Source organism: Manis javanica, chromosome 15 (assembly GCF_040802235.1).
Source record: "Manis javanica isolate MJ-LG chromosome 15, MJ_LKY, whole genome shotgun sequence".
Taxonomy (NCBI): domain Eukaryota; kingdom Metazoa; phylum Chordata; class Mammalia; order Pholidota; family Manidae; genus Manis; species Manis javanica.
In genome coordinates, this window is record NC_133170.1 from 732,981 (window position 1) to 753,823 (window position 20,843).

Here is a 20,843-nt window from a genome sequence, read left to right on the forward strand (position 1 = left end):
ATTACAGCTTCTGGCTAAGTGAGGTGAATGAGAGAAATGGATTAAGAGACATAAGAAGAAAGAGCCTCTGTCACCAGGTGCCTGCACGTGAAGCAGTACATTTCTGCTTGGAAGGGAACTTGGACAAGCTGTGAATATATATTTCACAATCACAGACAACCGTGAGAAAAATTTAAAAGAAGTATAATTGATATGCTAAGAGAGCGCAGAACATGGAATCATATACTCAGTTAAAACCCAAGAAAGCAGAGTATCATGGGAAGAAAAAGGAAAGAACAAGTGAAATGAGTAGGAAAAATGTACAAACAGGACAGACACTAATGCAACTGTATCAATAATCACTAAGCAAGAATGGTCTAAATATACTAGCTAGAAGATAAAGAGACTGGCAGAGTGGATAAAACACACACATACATGCAACTTTGTGTGGTTAAAGATAAAGACACAGTGAGATTAAAAGAGATGTAGGAAGGCACACCATGCTAACACTATGCAGAAGAAAGCAGGAGTCACTGTATTACACTTCAGACAAAGCAGGCTTCACAGTAAGGATACTATGAGGGACAAAGAGGGGCATCACATAACAGTAAGGAGGTCAGTCCCTTTAACAAAGGCATACAATTCCTAAGGTCTATGCTCCTAACAAAGTATCAAATGTGGGGGAAAATCTGACAGAACTACAAGAAGAATTGGCAAATCTGTTCCTACATTCGGAGATTCAGCACGACTCTATCAGTAACCGGCAGACCCAGCAGGCAGAGCATCAGCAAAGGCGCAGCTGGACTGAGCAGCACCATCAGTCAACTGGATCTGATTGAGACTATGTAACACTTCACTCAACAACAGCAGAAAAAACATTTTTTTCATGTTTCATGGAACCTTCACCAAGACAGACCACATTCTGGGACACAAAACACCATTTGACAAATTTAAAAGAAGAGAAATCATATGAAGTATGTGCTCAGCTCACAATGGAATTAAACTAGAAATCATAACAAAAAGATAGATGGAATATCCCAAAATATTTAGAGATTAAAGAACAAATTTCTAAAATGTTATGAATAAGTGAAAAGGAAAATACAAGTTATCAGAATTTCTGAGATCAGCTAAGTGGAAAGTTGTATCACCAAATGTATATATTAGAAGGGAACTAAAATCGATCACCTAAAGCTTCCAATTTAGGAAACTAGAAACTAGAAAAGAAGAGCAATATAAACTCAAAGCAAGCAGAAGAAAAAGTAACAATAATAATTAGAGCAGAAATCATTTAAATGAAAACAGAACAGAGAAAAATCAACAAAACCAAAAACTGGTTGTTCATAAAAATCAATAAAATAGATAAACCTCTAGCCAGCTCACCCAAGAAAAAATGAAGGAAGACACAGGTCACTAATATCAGAAATGAAATGGGGGCCATTGCTTTTGAGCCTTGACATTAAAAGGATAATAAGGGAATATTATGAGTAACACACTATGCTACAAATTTCATAATTTAGATGAAATGGACAATTCTCTAAAAGGTCCAACCTGCCAAAACCCACACAAGAAGAGACAGTTAATCTGAGTAAATCATAATTATTAAAGAAATTGAGTCGATGACATTCCAAACAAAAAACACCAGGTCAGGACAGTTTCACTGGTAAATTCTACCAAACATGTAAGGATGAAACACCAATTCTCTGCAATCCCTGCCCGAAAACAGAAGCAGAGAAAACACCGCTTCACTCACATTATGACACCAGCATTACCCTATCAAAACCAGACAAAAACAGAAAAAGTATAGACTGATATTTCTCATGAAAGTAGGTGTAAAAATCCTCAAGAAAAAGTTTAGCAAATCAAATCCATGTATAAAAAGAACCATATACCAGTGAAAATGGCGCACGCACTGTGTGGCTCACTGTGTGCCCTGCCCTGCCCCTCACTGGACCCCTCAGACCAAAGGGTGAGCGCTGAATAAATAAGTTAAGCTAAAAAAAAGTGCTTGTTTAATTTATTCATTCCAGACATGCAAGGCTGGTTCAACATTCAAAAATTAATTGACGTAATCCATCAGATCAACAGGCTAAAGAAAAATAAATCTTATGGTCATATCAACAGATGCAGAAAAAGAAAAAAAATGTTGACAAAATCTAATATCCAGGGGTTACTAAAAACTCAGAAAACAAACAACCCAATTTAAAAATGAGATACATATGGATAGACACCCACCAAAGATGATATTAAGATGATAAATAAGCATATGAAAAGATGCTCAACGTTTTCATCAGGGAGATACAAATTAAAAAACAGATACAGATGCACTTCTATTAGAATGGCTGAAGTGTAAAAATCTGACTATCAAATGCTGGTAAGGATGTGGAGCAACAGGAATCTCACTGCTGGTGGGAATGCAAAATGGCACAGACACTTTTAAAAGGGTTTGGCAGTTCCTTATAAGGCCCGACATCGCCTTACATCTGGTCGTGCAGCAGTGATCCAAATGACTCAAAAATTATGTCCACAGAAAACCTATACACAAATATTTGTAGTAGCTTTATTTAAAGCTGCCAGAAACTAGAAGCAATCCAAATGTCCTTCAAAGGTGAATTGGCAAACAAACTGGTATGTCTGCCAACTGGAATATTATTCAGTGATGAAAAGAAAACGAGCCATCAAGCCACAAAAAAACATGGAGGAACCTTATATACTGCTTAGTGAAAGAAGCCATTCTTTACAGACTACATACTGTCAGACCCTAACTATATGACATTAAATAAAAGGCAAAGCTACAGGGATAGTAAAAATAAATTAATAAATAAAACCAGTAGTTGCCAGGGGCTGGGAGGGGCATAAGTGAGGAGAGAGAAATAGGTGAAGCAGAGGGGATTTAAAGGGTGGCCCCAACTATTCTGTGTGATACGGCAGTGGTGGGCACATGACACTATTCATTGTCAAAATCCACACAACTGTCTAACACAGAGGGAATCCTAATATGAACTATGGATTCTGTTTAATAATAATGTATAAATATTACTCATCAGTTACAACACATGTACCACACTAACTGAATATATTAATATTAAGGAAAACGGCAGGGAAGAGTGACTATGTGAGAACTCTGCAACATCTGATCAATTTTCCTATAAACCTAAAATTGCTCTAAAAACAGTCTTAAATTTTTTTAAAGGTAGGGTTATTATCACTACTATTATACAACTATTCTGGAAACATTAGATACTATGACTGGAAGAGAGGACAAAATAAGAGAGATAAATACAGAAAACACCAGTTGAAAAATATAATGGAAGTTCAGATACTTTACAACAGCAAACAACAACAAAAAGAAACAAAGCTAACAATAATTTTAATAAAGTTGCAGAATTTATGTACAGAAAACATTAAAGCTCTACTGTGGTAAAAAAGATTATAATGCCATGGGCTGATGCTTTTTTCTTGTAATGGAAGAGTCAGTATTGAAAAAATGTTCACTACTGAAAAACAAACACACAAATACCTATTCATTAAGAGCAATTACGATGAGAATCCCAACATGTTTCTTTGGGGATTTCTAGAAACATTCTAAAGTTCCTTTGAAAGGATCAATATCTGCGTGGTTTACATGTATCACTCTAATTTCAAAGCCTAGCACAGTGCCTGCTACAAGGTAAGTGCTTGAAAAATAATGAGAAACACTCTGAAAAAGAAAAATTAGGAGTGGGAACTTGTTATACCCAAAACTAAAATCTAAAGTGGCAGTATGCTAAGGACAGAGACCAGTGGGATAATCAAGTGATCCAGAAAAGATGAAGCATACACAAATTTAATATATATCAAGGGTGGCAATTCAAATTTGGGAGGGGAAGATGACCCCGTAAGTATGTAGGCCATTTAGAAAGTAATATAAAGCTAGATTTATACTCCACTTTATATATGCAACTAAATTATAGATGGATCAAAAAATTAAAATATTGAAGTGACGGAAGGCAACAAAATGTGTTTTTCAAGATCTAACAGTTGAGAAGGTCTAAGCATGACATAAAAACTGTTAAGTTTTTCTAGATCATCCACTGAAAAGTACTAGAAATAATAACATTTCCATTAAAAGATACCAGACCTCCTTGGAAAAATAGTAGATTCCACATAAGGGGCAGGAAAGTACAAAATAAGGTTGGAACATTCTGTGTAAAAAAGGGGAAGGAAGCTATCAAAGATTTATATTAAGTCATGACCAAAGAGCTTGGGAACCAGCCTGAACAGGCCGTCACTGGCCAAGGATAGGACAGCTGTAATAGCAACAAGGATATAAAAACTCCCAGTGGACTGAAATATCCCAAATATGTTTAAATTCATTAAGTTTCTTTATAACAAATTCTAAAAATAAAAACAATCATTACTCTCTTTATGTCCTTATGCTCTTGGCATTCTAAGCTCCTCATAGTTCCCCGGGCATATTAGCTCCTTCTGTAATTCCCTGTACTTGTTATTCTGACTGGAGTTATTTTTGCATGACACACTCCTACTCATTCTTCAAAACCCAATTTGAAAGTAATGTTGGAAAAGTAAACTTTTCCAATCATCTCAGCATTATATTAACTGTCTACTACGCTGCCAATTACACTATGAAACTACCTTTTTACAGCACTTATTTATACTGTAATTTGTTTTATGGATCTGTCCCCAAGAACTGAAAGTGAACTTTGTATTACCAGCTCCTAGCAAACACACCTTGTTAGAGTATATCAACAATTATTTGCAGAATCAAAATGAACTTATTAGCAATGCAGTATCTAAAAATGGCTTTAAAAAACAGCTGGCCCTAAGAAGCCTTGTCGAGTCAGTGTCACTCAGACTTGAGGAGGCACGCCATCGAGTTCCGTGACACCGATCCTCCTAGCAGGACGAGAAGCTACACTGAGCACTGCGGTTCTTTAAGTCTTTTAGCAATTTTTTTTCTTGAAATACTCTAAAAACATCATTTAAGGCAGCTTATTGTCAAACATTTTAGCCAACCAACGGCGTTATTAGACAAAAACAAAATCATAACCTTAAAAAAAAAAGGAAAGGACAGAATTGACATTGGTGAAGAAAGTTTCAAAGTAACTTACAACAGAAACTAAAATAAAAAGAATTAGTCAAATTTAAAAAAAAAGAATTAATCAGAGACAACCTAAAGCCCTGCTTTCTAAGCAACCTTTCTGACACAGACTTCACACTACATTCCAGGAAACGTGCATATATTATATACACATTCCTAACTGGAAACAATATGTACCTCGACTATCATAATGGAAGCTGATATTTAATTCATTTTTTTAACTCAAAACAAGCAAAAAACCACTGGCCAAATAACCTGCCAAAAATGATTTCATGACACCACTACTGTGTTGAGATGCAAAGTTTGGTAAACACTGTCTAAAGCAGTTCTGCATACTATTAACGATCCCTAGGCCATACCAACAGCCACATCCTACCACAGGTCTGTGAAGTTCACAGTGAAAAGCAGTGTTTGTATCATAAAACCTATGAACAGCAAGTACACTTTAACCGAGTGAGGAGAGTCAGAAGAGGCAAAGTGGAATCTCTGATCTCAACATGAAGACAGTGCGTCTAGTCAGAAAATGCATTGGCTCTACAGCTCTAAAAAGTCACAGAGCAAAGGGCCCTGGCTGAGTAATATGAAAGGAACTAAGGTTTTATTTTAAACAACATTATTCTCATTTTCCATCCAGTATAAGAAAGCCTAGGAAGTTCAGTTCTACTCACTGCTTATCTTAGTCATTAAATTGTGAGGTGATATGGCTTTAAAAATAATTTGCACAGGGTGTCCATCCCAAGCTCAAATTTAAGAAAAGTCATTCTTCCTAACAGATATTACCTTTAAGCTTCTATGCAGAAATTCTACAGCTGCCAGTGTCTTCAAGTCATTTAAAAAACCTCTTCTCATAGCCAAATATAAAATCAAATTCTCTTTTGTTAAAAATTAATACTGAAACACATTCTCTAATGTCCTACCATCAGGCAATGAAGCTCTTTCCACCATTACATAAATTTCTTAGCTTCGGTGCCACTGGATCTACATAAACATCACTTGTAACATAAAATTGTTTTGCTGAAAGAGGTTTTGAAAGAAAAGTTTCGTAAACCTGTAGGTGACAGAAATTTAAATATAAAAGCATTCTAGAACAAAGAGCATTTATGTATACCAAATAAAACCGCCATTTACTTTTTACAAGACTGCCAGAGACACATGAAGTTGTGCCCAGGTTTTCGCACCGGATCCCTGTGTGGACTAGACGCGCTGAACGGAGGAGGCTGAGAGCCATGAGGCTGGCTCTGCACCTGCACAGCTGCGGGAGGCGCCACAGGAGTGTTCTAGGAGAAAAAAAAACCGCGCAGTTGGTGACACAACTGGAAAACACTCATATTTTTCATAGAATAGGCTCATTGATTACACTGATAGCTATTCACTTCTAACATATGAAATTTACATTTGTAGTTTAATTATCTTTTAAAAATTCTTTAAAAAAACTTTTTATTAAAATAAATTTAAGAAATCATACTCTTTTATTTCATATGAACCAGAGGCAAGATCACACTGTTATTGTTATAGAACATACATTATTCAGAATGATGATGTTTTATGTTCATAAAATTAGGAGGAACATACAATTATGGACTAAAATGAGAAATAAGTCTACTATAGATGTATCATTTGATTTACTTACATATATTATCCATAAGAATAAACCAACGGCAAATTTTATTTCTTTGCATAGTATTTCCTTTAGACTTGTAGATGAATATAATGTAAAACAATATAGAGTAAAAAGCAAAGGAAATCTCAGATGTTAAAAATGAAGTGACCGTGTAGGTAGAACGTCATACATCTTATTTCATGGTAAGCTGCTTTAACTAACAACGTCAGTTTTTAAAGTCACCCAGATATAGTTTTTGATGGATGACACCGACAAAGGGGCTCTGAATGCAGGCCCGAGTCTTTTAAATACAAGGTATACTTTTTTCCTTCTATATCCCATCCCTTTCTTTCTGAAAAACATTTAAGAAAGTAATTATAAAGTAGCTTAAAGCAATTTGAGGCAATACATTTTATCTGAACCTTAACTCAGATTTCATTCTTATCATTATCACAAAGGGAAAAATATTAAAATTTTCATAGAAATGGCAGCACACCACTTTCAGAGAATTGCTTAAAAGGCAATAAATTTATTTAAACTTTGGGAAAATATTAAATATATTTGTTCATTTGTAAGGTAATACTGGAAATCACTGGGCAAACATTAAAATTTCTGAAAATCTCACATTAAAAGCAGTAATAATTTTAAAAGCAGACAAAACACATATAAAGCTATTGCATAGACATGAAAAAAAGAAAAGAATAAAATGCTGAAATAAAATATCCTTATAATGTGTTCATAAAAACTTCTGAGTTCTGTAAGAACTAAGGTCTAAGAAAAAAAAGTCCACTTTTGAGCTGTGATTGTCCCACCCTTAAGTCTTACAATGTTGTTAGAGAGAAAACATGTACATGCATGAAAACCTGCATTCTAAGGGAGCACGCTTGTTGGTGTCGGGACAGGATGTGGACTTCCTAGCTTCACCAGTCAGGACTCAGATCCCCTCTGCCTTCTGACTATATGACCCTCTGACGCTCGGTCGCCTCATCTATAAAGTGTAAGTAGTGAAATCTGACATCAGGGATTGGGGGAAGACTAGAGAGACTATACACAAGGAGCTCACCTCTAGATTCTCAACAGATGGCAGCTGTTGCTATTATTATTATGCTAACAGAGAAGTCCAGAAGGGAAGCCGTATTTTAGAAGAAAGACGGTGAGTTCACTGTCAGGACAGTGACAGATCAACTACAAATGTTTATCAACCAAAGTTAATGGTGGAAACATGGATCTGACAATCATTCAACTGTGAATTCTTAAAGCTATAAAAAACTGAAGGTGAGAAAGCAAACAGAAAAAAAAAAAAAGAGGGTCAGAGAGAAAGAAAGGGAAGATAAAATTAGAATCAATCTATCAAAGTATTGCTTAAACAGCTTCCTTGAAATGATATTAAAAATCCATGATATTCTGGTAAGTGGGAGTAACTAAAGGATTGATTTCAGACAAACATAAATACAAAGAGCGACAGGTTATAAGTGTCCCAGAATTTTAATTAAAGGTAAATTTTTCACTTATCAATTCCCTCAGAATGAACCTTTTGGTCTACATAAGTTTAGTTTACAAATACATGATAAGATAGTCAATAAAATACCTAATTTAAATGATAATCTCTACACAATAATCATTTAATCTCTATACAATAATCATTTAATCTCTACACGATTATCATTTAAATTAGGTATTTTATTGACTATCTTGTCATGTATTTGTAAACTAAACTTATTTTATTCCTGTAAGTGCTGACAAATTGTTATCCCATTTGCTTTTGGTGTTTTTCCTCCATTGTGTACCCTTACTGGTATCACTTAGACAACTTAACAACTCAGAAATCACAGGTTATTTTAAGCCCAAATGTTAATATGGGATGTAGCAAAGATGACTGAAGTTAATCTAAGATGTTAAATTAAGAATGAATAAAAGACATATTAACCAAATGCAATGTGTAGAGAACTTGTTGATCCAAACTTGAAAGCTGTTTTAAAAATCTTTTTTAAAAAGACAACTAGGGAACACTGAACATGAACTGGATGTTAAATATTAAGAAATACTACTTTTTTTAGCTGTGATTTGGTATTGTGGAGATCTATCTATCTATATCTACAGATACAGACATTGAAAAGGACTTAACTATTTGAGAATAGTGTTTACTGGTGAAATGAAATAGTGGAATTTGTTTTTAAATACTCCAAGAAAAAAAATTACGGTGTAGGAACAGATGAAACCAGAAGGCAAAATGGTGATATCTGAAGCTAGGTGATGGATATTTACTGGCTCTTGTTTAGTACATGTTCGAAAACTTTTACAATAAAATGGAAACAAAAAACAGTGGAAGTTATTAAATACGGCTAAATGTATCAGTGAAACAAAAAGGAAGTATTTATAGAATGTAGCAAATGAGAAATTCCAAGACTCATATTTTCTTTGACCTTAGGAGTTAATAATTTTTAGGTTTCCACCTATATTTAAAAAATAAAGACTTTTGTCCAACAAAACTAATTTTTAAGTAAACTGTTTATAATGTACTGTATGCTTTTCAAAGTACCATCAAATTATGTTTTAAGAATTAGATCTTCTACATGAGAAGGCAAAATATATTACTTTTAGGATGTGAACAAGTTTACTTTTTTCTTAACGTTGTTGTTTACTGTGAATTATATGTAAATGTAAATGTAGGTTTCCAAGTCACGTTTTTGGAATGATCACCCTTGAGGAATATTGTACATTATTGCTCTATGGGTGAGGGGCTATTTTTTATATTACGGTAAAAAAAAAAATTAAAGCAGAAAGGACACATTCCAGTAATGCATGCCAGCACAGGATGTGAAATAAATCTGTGATTTCTTTTGTGATGTGAAACTAACTAAAAGTGCTAGCTCATGTTGCAGTTTTATTTTTGGAAAAGATATTGCTCTTTTCGTTAAAATAAGAAATTATAATCTTACAGCCCTTTATCACCTTTTCAAGAGTGAATTACGGCTGAAAATTCTAGATTATACCACTAACATTTTCTAACATAAGACTTGGGATATGAGGCTGTTAAACCTTTACTTTCTTAATACTAAACTTTAAAAACTTAGAATAAAACTAAAATTTACACATTTTAATCTGTAGTTAGAAATTTAATGCAGTTGGAAATTCAATGTAGTTAGAAAAACTACAAAGTCATAACCTATTCTCCTTAAAGTAATTGTCTTACTAAGAAGCAATGAATCACTACGTCAGTTCTAACTACACACTCTGAAAGGCACCCACCAAGCGGGGCTGATGCAGGCAAGAGGGCAGATGCCAGAGGCGGGCGCCACGACACCTAAGGCCTCCCTGGGGTACCCGGGAAGGCGCATTCGCAAGAGGCGAGTAAAGAGAGGTACATCCAGAGAACAAGATTTACTTTAAATGTGATATAAAAGAGACTCCATCTAGTCTAAATGTGCATATATTTTAAGAACAGTATTAAGAAAAGTAAAAATCACTGGTAAAGAGAAGATTTTTGTGAGTGTGGGAAACTTACTTCAACTCTTCAAAATGAGGGTGTGGGACCAGGTAATATCCAAGGCTCTTTCTTGTCTCACCTTCCCTCATTTTCTTAACTACTGACAGTTTTCCTCCTCTCAAACATAAACCTAGATAATCAGTACATACCAACTCTCCCTTACACTGAAATGCACACAAAAGCATTATGTGTAGGGTGATGCCTTTCTTAGTTCTCACAATGTGCTACTCCACAAATCTGAGTACTCTTAAAACACTGAAATGACACTTGCTCTTGCCAACACAATCTTCCATGGCTATGACTTCATGCTGCCCCCTTGAGGCTACACATCTTTTTTCTGATGAGATGAGTAAGGTCTCAAGCTCTTTATCAAAGAAACGAAGGGACCAGGAAGACACCAAACTTCTCTGTTACACAGCACCATACCAGGGTTAGTCCATGTGTAGATGGACAGGGAACTGAGGGGTGGCATATATGAAATATCTTGAATAGGCACATGCTTAAGTAAACTATTTTTATATGTTAAGAATCTGGCACATCATCACATCCGTAAACAACAGCTACAGTTATGGTCAACCTGAGCTTTACATGCTCTGGAGAAAGATAAGTTTTCAGCTAAGTATAACTGATTTACTTTCATTCTTTAATTTTTTCTCTTTTTAATATGCTGACCTAGTTTTATGCTTCCAGCAGATATCAATTCATGAACAGTGGTAGAGGATATGGCTTTTAGAAACAGTATCTTATATGTTGCACCTGAACTTGCAAATATTAACTTTGAAATTAAGCAGCTACAAAAAAGAAAATGCCTTGAAGTACAATTTATTTTGTATATATAAACTACTCAGCTAAATACTACTTAAATAGAAAATCGATGGCTGTATCATTTACTTTCACATATGTATTTCTCCCTTATTTGTCACGATTTTTTTTTTCCTGTAGTGACATAAATACAGCTGATTAATGGGAGTGAAAAGCTACAAAATCAAGAAAAGAAAAATGAAATACCAGTGGTATTAGGAAGGATTACCTGTTGGCCATTCCCAGCAGGGACATCTCCCTGCAGTCTTTCCAGCCCTGAGCACTCTGCAAGTCTGGAAGTCCCTTCTTGGGGTCCAGGTGCTTCCTTAACATCCCACACCCCTTCACATGGCGGAAATAACAAGGTTCGGCTGAAAAATCACATTTAAAATCTTGTATTTCATCTACCCTTTTAAGGTACCAATTCCAACAGTGGACAAATGGTGTTAAACCAAGGTCTATATAGAAGAAATTTAAAGAATTTGGGGAACAATGGAAGTGATTTTCATTTGTAAGCTCTTAAAAAGGCCCAACAGCCTACCGTTCAAAGGAAACTATGATCCCATCCTGAACAGTTGATCCCTTTTTAGCCTTCATAGGTACTTTATCCTATATATGAAGATAAAATGTATCTGCACCATTATTGTCTAACTATGTAGCTGGCACCATGCTAAGTGACATAAGAATCCTGGTTTTTGATTCTCATTCTCACAGACACCATGCATGCCTTTTTCCTTGCAAAGCTTTAAATTTCTACATACCAACCAAAGACCAATTTTAGAAGTAAAGAATATAGCTATTTTAAATAAATTACATTCTTGGGGAGAATACACAGAAGCTTAGTATGCATTTTTCAGATTAGGAATAAAATACATTCATTTTATGGCTTGAATTAGATGCTGATGTGTCTGATGTGTTAAGAAAAGAGTTTCAGCATTACTGTCCTAAAATTATCACTTAGTGGTACTCACATCTTACAACATAACAGTTCAAATAATCAGTATGTTAGATATAAAAGGGCTTTCTAGAATATTACCAAGAAATCTTTAAGAATAGTGTGGACAAATGGGTTAACAGCATGAGTTTTGGGGCCAGACACACACCCAGGTTTCTTCGGTCCTGGCACTATTTCGTATTAGCTGGTGATCTTGGCTGAGTTACTAAGCATCTTGAAGCCTCTTTGCTAAAACAGTAATGACAGTTTCTGTCTAAAAGAGTTGCTTTGAGGATTAAATGAGAAAATGTTTTAGTACAAATTTTCCAGCACATGTTGTCTTAACAAGATTTATAGCTTGTTCTTTGTTACTTAGGTGGCAAGTGAACAGAACCATGCTGGAAGATTAAGGACACAAAAATGATGGTTTATGAAATTCGTAATAATGGCATCTTTCTCTAATCTGACTGGGTCTACAGTAATGATTTAGGATTATAAAAGACTAAGAGGAGAAACAGGCATACACTCAAGGTGAATTGGGAAATTATTATATACAAGAAAAAACACACAAACCCAACTTACTGAATGCTTACTATGTGCTAGACATTGCACGATTAAAAAAAAGTGTTTAATAAATAAAAACCTAAGTTGTACAAGTTTGTTTGAGCAAAAATTATCTGGTATTTCTCACCAAAACTCAGTGTTAATTACTGCCATGTATCCAACATCTGCTAAAGAATACTCTATTTAGGTTCTGAGACATAGGTCTAACGCAGAAATTAAGACCTCATATGCCTCCGGAGCAGCACAGTCGAGATTCATCCACCACACGAAGAAAGACGCACATTTTGCAGATGAACTGTTGTGAAGGAGGGGCTCCCTGATCTTGTACTTCGAGTCTGCTGCCTGCCCCAACCCCCAATTTGCTACGTGCGCCAACAGCGGCGGTAGATCTGCTCCATCAGCACGGGCAGAAGGGAAGCCAGAGCCGCGCTAGCGCCGCCGGCAGTGGCCGGGGAGGTCCCGCCTATGCAGTGATCAGGCCAGGGAGTGAAAAGTTCTCTCAGAAACAGGAGAGGGGCAGCTGTAAGTGAACCCCTCGCGCCAGTGTGACGGTGCCCCAGTCTTTAGGAGCTTTACAGGCTGACTGCACCCTCAATTCAGTAGCAGTGGCCCGGGAACACACTTCTCCTTACTGAGGCATGCAGAGACTGGGGAGCAGGCACTGAAGAGGGGGTGACAGAGACATGGTGGCAGATCAAAGGGGTGACAAACACAAAATTAGGAATATCAGAACAGCTGAAACAAATTGAAATTAAAAGTAATAATACTTTCTAAGGAATAAGGACAACTAACTAAATACATAAATATAACAAGCACACTTAATAAAGTCCTTGAGGGATTCGTCTTCTTTCACAGAAGTGCATGAAAGAGCCACAGAATAATGCTCACGTCAGAATCAAACACAGAAATCCCCTGGAGTTCTCTTGGCGACCCCCCAACTCCAAAAGGAGACTAAGTTACATTTAAAATATCTCTAAAAGATGTTACATTAGCAAGGGCTTCTCTAGCTTGGATCTACAAAATTACTAAATTGGGTCTATAATAAATAGGTTCTCTAAGCCACATGCTGAAGTTGACTGAAAACTATTTAATATCAGAAAACCAGCAAAAATAAAAGAGCAGGAGAGCTCGAGGACACTGGTGGGCTGATACAACTGACTTTTCAAGATGAGACCTGGACAAGGAGTGCATTTCTCCTTAGAGTCAGAATTTTTAAGTGAAACGTTGGAAGAATGGCTTACCTGTGCGGCCACGCTCTGCACGTAGGCTGGCGGCTGCGGCTTGTGCTGTGCAGCGCTTTCTATGGCTGCTTTAGCCACCGTGCTGGGATCCGCCCCGGCTGGGACCGCAACCATGGTCGCACTGCAGCCGGCGTTGTTGGGGTCACTGATTGTAACGATTCGAACCCCCACTTTATTTGGAACTCCCGGGACTGTCTCCCGCTCATTATCCTCCGCGGGTCTCTTCACAGTTTTACTGTCCGCTGTGCCGTTTGCAGCCCGGAGGTCCGGGGCCAGGGCAGGCGAATGGGGCCCTCTTGACCCTGGGTGGGGAACGGCTGTGATCTGGTGCCCCTGTATAACAGGGGCTGTAGAGTGTGGTGAGACAACTACACTCGGGCGTTGCTGAGGCACATCTGAATTCGAACTTGGAGCTAGAGGTCCATTAGGCAGATCGGTACCACCGATCTGCAGAGGGGCCACACCCGGGGCGTCCTGCACGCCGCTCACAGACGGGGAGCCGCCCCAGGCGAACACGGGCCCATTAGAGATCCTGTCTCGCTGATCACCTTTGGCAGTATCTTGCTGAGTGGCATCTGGAGTCCCCTGTGGTTCCACTGGAGATATCTCACCATTCCCTACATGGTTGGAAGTTTTGTGATTTGGAATGTTTTTGCTTAAATGAGAACCATCTCCTTTATCAAAATCACAGATTCCATTAACTAGAGGTTTTTTCAAATCACTTTTGATATCCTGCATGTCCATCTGTTCTGAGTTCTGTCTTCCGGCTGTCCCGTTCTCACCCAGTTCTAGCGATGGCCCATTACTGACCAGTGAGCATGGATTAGTCTCACCGTGACCTTTCCCTGAGTTTGGAGGAGGTAGACTTGAGTCACTGTACTTTCTCCCATTCAAGAGGCCCCCCGCCTGCACTGTGTTTTCCTTTGTGTCCCCATTGCTGGTGCTCGCGGTGCCTCGTCTGCAGGAAGGGTTCTCCATGACTTCGATTTTACGTTCGTGAACGTGCAAACCTGTTGCTTCCTTCGCTTCCTCCTCCTTTTGGCAAATTATTTTGTCACCTCGGAACGGGGGAGTAGCAGAAACGCAAGACGATTGTCCGGCCGGAGATGCGTGGGGGGCCGGCGGGGGCGCCTGCAGCCCCACCCCCACCGGCGCCCCACTCACCGTGATCCCCGCAGGGGCGATCAGCTGAGCTGCGTTTCCCTGACTGACAGTTGCAGTTGCAAAACTTGTATTTGGCACAACTGTTATGGTGACCTGGTTGCCCGAAGTCCCCTGGAAAATGGTCGCCGGACTATTTGAGATCAGTGGGCCTGGCAGTATTTGTAAGTTCGAGATGGGCACGGTTTGCACCCCGCCTGTGGGCGGCATTGCACTTTGGACCAACTGAACATTCTGTTGCCCAACCAGGAGCTGCTGAGCTGGAGGCTGCCCCTGCACCCCGAAACCTGCCGCCTGGCTGTTGGCCACCTGGTACACCACCTGAGGGCTGGGTGCCCTCGCGCTGCTGGGCGGAGGGATCTGTGGGGCCGGGAGAATGAGCTTGCCGCCCGGGGTGGAGGGCCCACGCTTTGGGAGCAGCAGCTGCTTTATCAGACTCGACTCCGCAGAAGCAGGCTGCCCGAGGCCTGCGCCTGCCGGCTGCGGCTGCACCTGCGCCGGGACCTGCTGCGGGGGCGCGGGGGAGTGCTGCCTCTTCGCAGACAGCATCTGGCTGACGGTCGGGGGCGGCCCCTGCGACTGTGGGGTGGAAGACGGCACGGCAGCAGGGCCTGGGGTACTGGGAGCTGGGACAGGCGACGGTGAAGAAGAGGGGGTCACGTTTGCTTGTCCTGCCAGCTGAACGGTCTGCCCGGCTGGAAGCGCTGCTGGATTCGCAAGAACGATCTGGTGAATGGCTGGTGCGTAGGTCTGGCCCTGCTGAGCTGGCTGGCTCACGATCACGACGCTCTGCTGGGGGGGCTGCTGCGGCTGCGGGACGGGCTGCTGCGTCCCCACGGAAGCACCCTGCTGAGGAGGGAGGGGCTTGGGGGCGATGTTCTGAAAGCCCACCCTCGCGGGCTGTGGGCTCGGGAGCCCAGCGATGGCCACCATCTGTCCCGCGGCTACCTGGAAATTCTGCACTGGAGGTGCGGGGACAATACTGGAAGCAGACGTCGTCACGTACTGGGGGGGTGCTATGAGGACCGTGTCTTGCGGCTGGCTGCCCGCCGGCATCTGCTGAGACGAAGCCTGAACGGGCTGCGGTGACGTGGCGACTAACTGCTGGCCCTGTGAGCCCGCAGGAGCGCACGCAGGCATGTTCTGTACTCGGCCGAACAGGTGACTCTGCGGGACAGCTGGCTGAATAACCGCGAGGGGGGCCCCAGACGGAATCTGTCCCGGGACCACCGTGTGCAATGGAGGCTGCTGGGGCAGCATGGAGGGGTGGGGAAGCAGCGCCTGGGAGTTTACGACCGCAACAGGCTGCGGGCCTGGGCCCTGAGCCTGGACCACAGGGCTCTGTGCAGCCCCGCTGCCCACGGCAATACCGACAGGACCCGTCGTCTGCGGCGTGGAGCTCGGGAGTACTGTCGCCTGGATGAGTTCACAAGGGACTGGAGCTTTGTTCTGAATGACAGCCACCGGCACACTGTGCGGCGAGTGGGTATTAACTGAAGGATTTGGAGGAATTCTTGAAACAGTCTGCGCCGCGGGATGAACGCCTTGTGCTGGAAAAGACCTTTGTGTTGAGGTCACGTTTGAAGACTGGTTGATAACGGAAGTCCTCGGAAAGTGGTTTCCTATAGTCTGTGGTCCAGGAGGGATTCCTGAAAATATGAGGGAAAGAAAAAATTCATAATGAAATGACTGAAAAGCTGTACACACAATTATTTTACTTACTACAGGGGAAAAACAGTTGTAAAAAATTAACATCTAACTACTTTCCATTATGTGAATAAGATGTAACAAGAAAAAGGTACTGAAAAAACAAGGAAAAGTTATACATTTAAAATGTATATAATGTACATTTTCATTTAGTTTTATTATGATATTGGTAATACTCAAAACACAGTGAAAAATAAATACCTGCAGGTGAAGGGCTGGGAGATACATCAGGAACAGAATCGACACGCAGGGCCGGGGCAGACGCCGGCTGCTGCTGGCAGTACACCTGCACGGGGAGCGGGATGGCCCGCCGCCTGACTCCCACCACGTGAATGTGCGCCTGCCCGCTGCTGCTGGGCTCCTCTACTCTCTTCACGGTGTGATTTGGAAAGACCGTTCTGTGAAGTACACACATATTTAGTGTTGATAAGTGGCACACTCGTGAAAAAGCCTGACTTCTCACAATGTTAACATGAACAGCAGCAATATATCCACTGCCACTTCTATATGAACTAGTATGATTCATATACTTGTGTTCCACAAGGATGGGAAGCAAAGAAAAAAATTAAAAAGACAAGTTCTCCAATTTTTAAAACCACTATTTATTAACATTGTTGTGTTTAAACAATTCTAATGCATGTGTAATTAATTAACAAGCTCCATCCAGTATGCCTATTTTATGAACTTTGCAAAATATCAAAAAGCCTTGATATTTGAAGACAGAATATTATAGACTATTATTCAAGATTAAAAAGGGTGAAAGTCATGTCTTTAACATAAAAGTAAGCAGAAAGAATAAACTTAATTACTTCATTATCTTTCTTAGATGAACTCATAATGTTCCAACAAATAACATATGTGATTTCTAGAATTTCCTTGTATTTGAACTTCCACCATACCACAACCTAACCAATATGACATTTCAAGTAATGGAGATATTTAAAATTAGTTTGTATTTTCTCTAGGGACCAAGAGGTATTCTGAGTGATGTAAATTATTCAAAGTTAAGAATATGCACCCTACCTAAGACATTTATAAAATCCAGTTGATGTGAGGATTCCACCACGAGCTAATTTACTACAAGTTGAAAGGTACTCAGAATACATTTCTGCTCGAGAAACAGAACAATCTGGATTTACTTCGAAATGAGCATTTAGCCTAAAAAAGGAGAAAAATGAATGGCATTATGCAATACACTATAAGAAGAATCCATATTCAAATATACCCAAACCATCTGAAGCAAGAATGTAATAAACTAATAATTACACCTACTAATTAAATTTCACTAGCTCCTGTTTATTAGCAAAAACACATGCTAGGTTTTAGACAGACTAAATCAAATAAAGAGATTAACTATTTACTCATACTTACTTTAGTGTAAAAAAAATCATTAACAACAAATAGGAAACCTGTATTTACATCTCAGTGAGAGCCGGATTGGTCTTTTGACAACAAGTATTTTACAACAAATAGTTTTACTCAGTGTATATCTATTAAAGGGCCTATCTTGTAATCACAATATAACAAAGTTCCCAGTTATGAGCTACTTCCATTGGAGATGTGGTAAATGGATGAAAAACTAAACTTTCACTGACTCTTGGCCAAGCTGTCAACTGCTCCCTCGAATGACTTCTTGTGCTGTACCCTTCCTTCCCAGTTCGGTGACTTCTATTTCTAATCCATTACAACTTAATTCAAACTTCAGTTTGTCTTTTCCATAAAGTGACTTTCACCTTAAGTCAGGACTGGAGGCCTACTTTTCATTACAGGGGTCTTCTCGGAATCACTATATACCTAACAGGCCAATTTACAGCTGTTTCTCACAAACCGAATCAAACAATAGTGATGGTAAAATAACTGTAAAATGATTCTCTCCTCCTCGACCCCAACTGGCAGAAATGTGCAACTGGGATTTGTAAGACCAAATCTATACCAAAAACACACACACACATTTTGCAGTGAATGTGAAACATACTTTTCTCAACTTTCATAATCCTTTGATGAGTTTTTAATAGGACTAGGTCCAAGAAACTTATTTTGGTTTCACTGTAGAAGATAAACATTTCCAAATATTATTGGAAGACATTCATTATGTATAAAGGGTCAAAGTGTAAAAATAAAGAACATGAGGAAAAAGCAAATAATTAGATATCTAAAACCATAAACCTGATTTAAGCAAAGTGAAAAAGCCTAGAGAAAACTGTCATAGAAACAAAGATATAAAAGCAACAAAAGTATGGAACACAGAGTGACAGGCATATGAAATGGGAGGCAAATAATGTTAGAAAATGGGAGAAAAGGGGTCAAGGAAAGAAAAATTTAAAAGTAACACATCACTGGAAAGTGATTCTTATATAGTCAATCTGAAGAATTCAAGTTGAAGTTCATAAACAATGTAGAGGCAGCTATCCATGACAGAATGAGATCTGATCCAACCAAGTCTACATTTACTTTTTCAGAAAATGGCTCAGATATGACTACTCAGTCTCCTCAATGAATACTATTTCTAAGTTGCTATTTCCATGTTGACACACTAGCCATTCTATATTTTGATTAGTTTCCCTTTACTACTCACAAAAAGGAGAATTAATCAGCAATGGATAATAAGTTTTGCTTTTGATTTTTAAAAGGGACATTTAACAAAAAATCTGGTTTTGTTTTCTTGAAGTCAGTCCAATTCAGTTTTAATGAAACATTAATTAAGAAAAACAAATTCTACAATCTGGCAAACCTATCTTCTACAAAGTCAAAGATAACTTTTTAACACAAATTTTACTGTGAAAGAAGTGGTGTAATTAAATGAAATTCTAGTCAGACTATTTTAATTCTGAAGATTCTGATGAATATTTTTCTGTCAAATTACTCTGAAGTACAGGTGAAAGTATTTTACATTGCCCTTTCTTTATATTCTACTCAGACAGAATAAAACATCCTGGACGGGTGCTTTATTCTTCCCCAGATAAAGCCTTAACAGAAATAAGCCACTTACCACTGGCACGCAAACTTCTCGCTATCTATTTCCACTATTCCTGGAGGTGGAGCGACGTGCTGTCCTACAGCTGCTCTGGAAGCTAAAGAGGAAAAAGAATTAGCTACATCATTTGTTAAAACTGAGTCGCTGTATTTAGTTTATGGGTACCGAACCAATTAATATTCACAACCAATACCTTTCCAAAAGGTGTACAAACATAAGGAAAACATACAAATTTGAGGAAAAAACTTACAGTTCAGCACGTATTACTGAAGGCACTGTCTTAGATGCTTCATATGAACTATTTTTTAACCTTACAGTTATTCAAATAACTATAATATAGATTATACAGCTAACATAAACTATTTTTCCCATGTGTCGGACACTGAGTTCAATACTATACATACATTGTTTTACTTAATTCTTCTGTGAGGTGGGTACAGATAAGGAAACTGAGACTAAAGTGATTAAAATAACTAGCCCAAGGTCACATAAGCTCAATACATCTCTCAGTTTAGTTACAGAAATAGACTGTATCAGAGATAACTTCACTTTTAAATTTAAAAAATTAGTATTAACTCTGTAGTGGCATATATAAAATTTTTGAGATAAGATGAACAAAAAGTCAAACTAATTTAAAGTCCTACATTCAAGAAAGGGTTTCATAAGATTATTCTTCTGGTGAGAAAATAAAAGGTTAAAATAACAGTTTTGAAATACACTTTTTGCCCTACAGGAGGCAAGATGGTTGTATAAAAATATACTAGCTATTATTCTTAAGACACATTTCAATTATGAAGATTTTACTTATGACATGTTTTAAAAAATTCAAGTCCAATGAATGAAGCAAAATCTCTTATTTTCTAACAAGTTGAACAGATTAGTAGAAAAACGAATGTTTTCTTTCCTGCTGTGTTATATACTAAGGAACTAATGAAAACATGAAAAGTATGTAATAATATATAAACTTGATCATATTATAATGATTAATTATAAATCTGAATTATATATTCCAGATAAAATTTAAAATTACACTGCTTCCACTGAGTCAGCATTATTTTACAGTTTTTAAATTTACAAAACACACCCGTATTTTTTCAGATGACACTGTAGCAAACTCCTTAGAACCCTTACACAGAACAAACGGAGTTCTGAATTACTGTAACTGGCGATGCGCCATGGCACAGTCAGACCTGTGACTGGTCCTGGCGGTCCCGAGCTGGGTCTGATGAGGCCCCTAGGCCTTCACTGGGATAACAGCCAACAGGAGCCACTCAGTGAAAATTTACTTTGTATTAAG

At 38.7% G+C, this 20,843-nt stretch overlaps 1 protein-coding gene across 2 annotated transcripts in view; it reads right to left on the bottom strand.

Moving 5' to 3' along the window:
* ARID2 (AT-rich interaction domain 2) overlaps positions 1-20,843 on the bottom strand; it is a 148,174-nt gene that overhangs the window by 21,419 nt on the left and 105,912 nt on the right. For both annotated transcript variants that reach the window (XM_037009498.2, XM_037009506.2), the window contains 5 exons: positions 19,562-19,643; positions 17,596-17,730; positions 16,774-16,970; positions 13,705-16,514; positions 6,206-6,354 (listed from right to left, as the gene is read on the bottom strand). In XM_037009498.2, the coding sequence (XP_036865393.2) occupies positions 6,206-6,354; positions 13,705-16,514; positions 16,774-16,970; positions 17,596-17,730; positions 19,562-19,643 (3,373 nt within the window). The remainder of the gene's footprint in view (positions 1-6,205; positions 6,355-13,704; positions 16,515-16,773; positions 16,971-17,595; positions 17,731-19,561; positions 19,644-20,843) is intronic.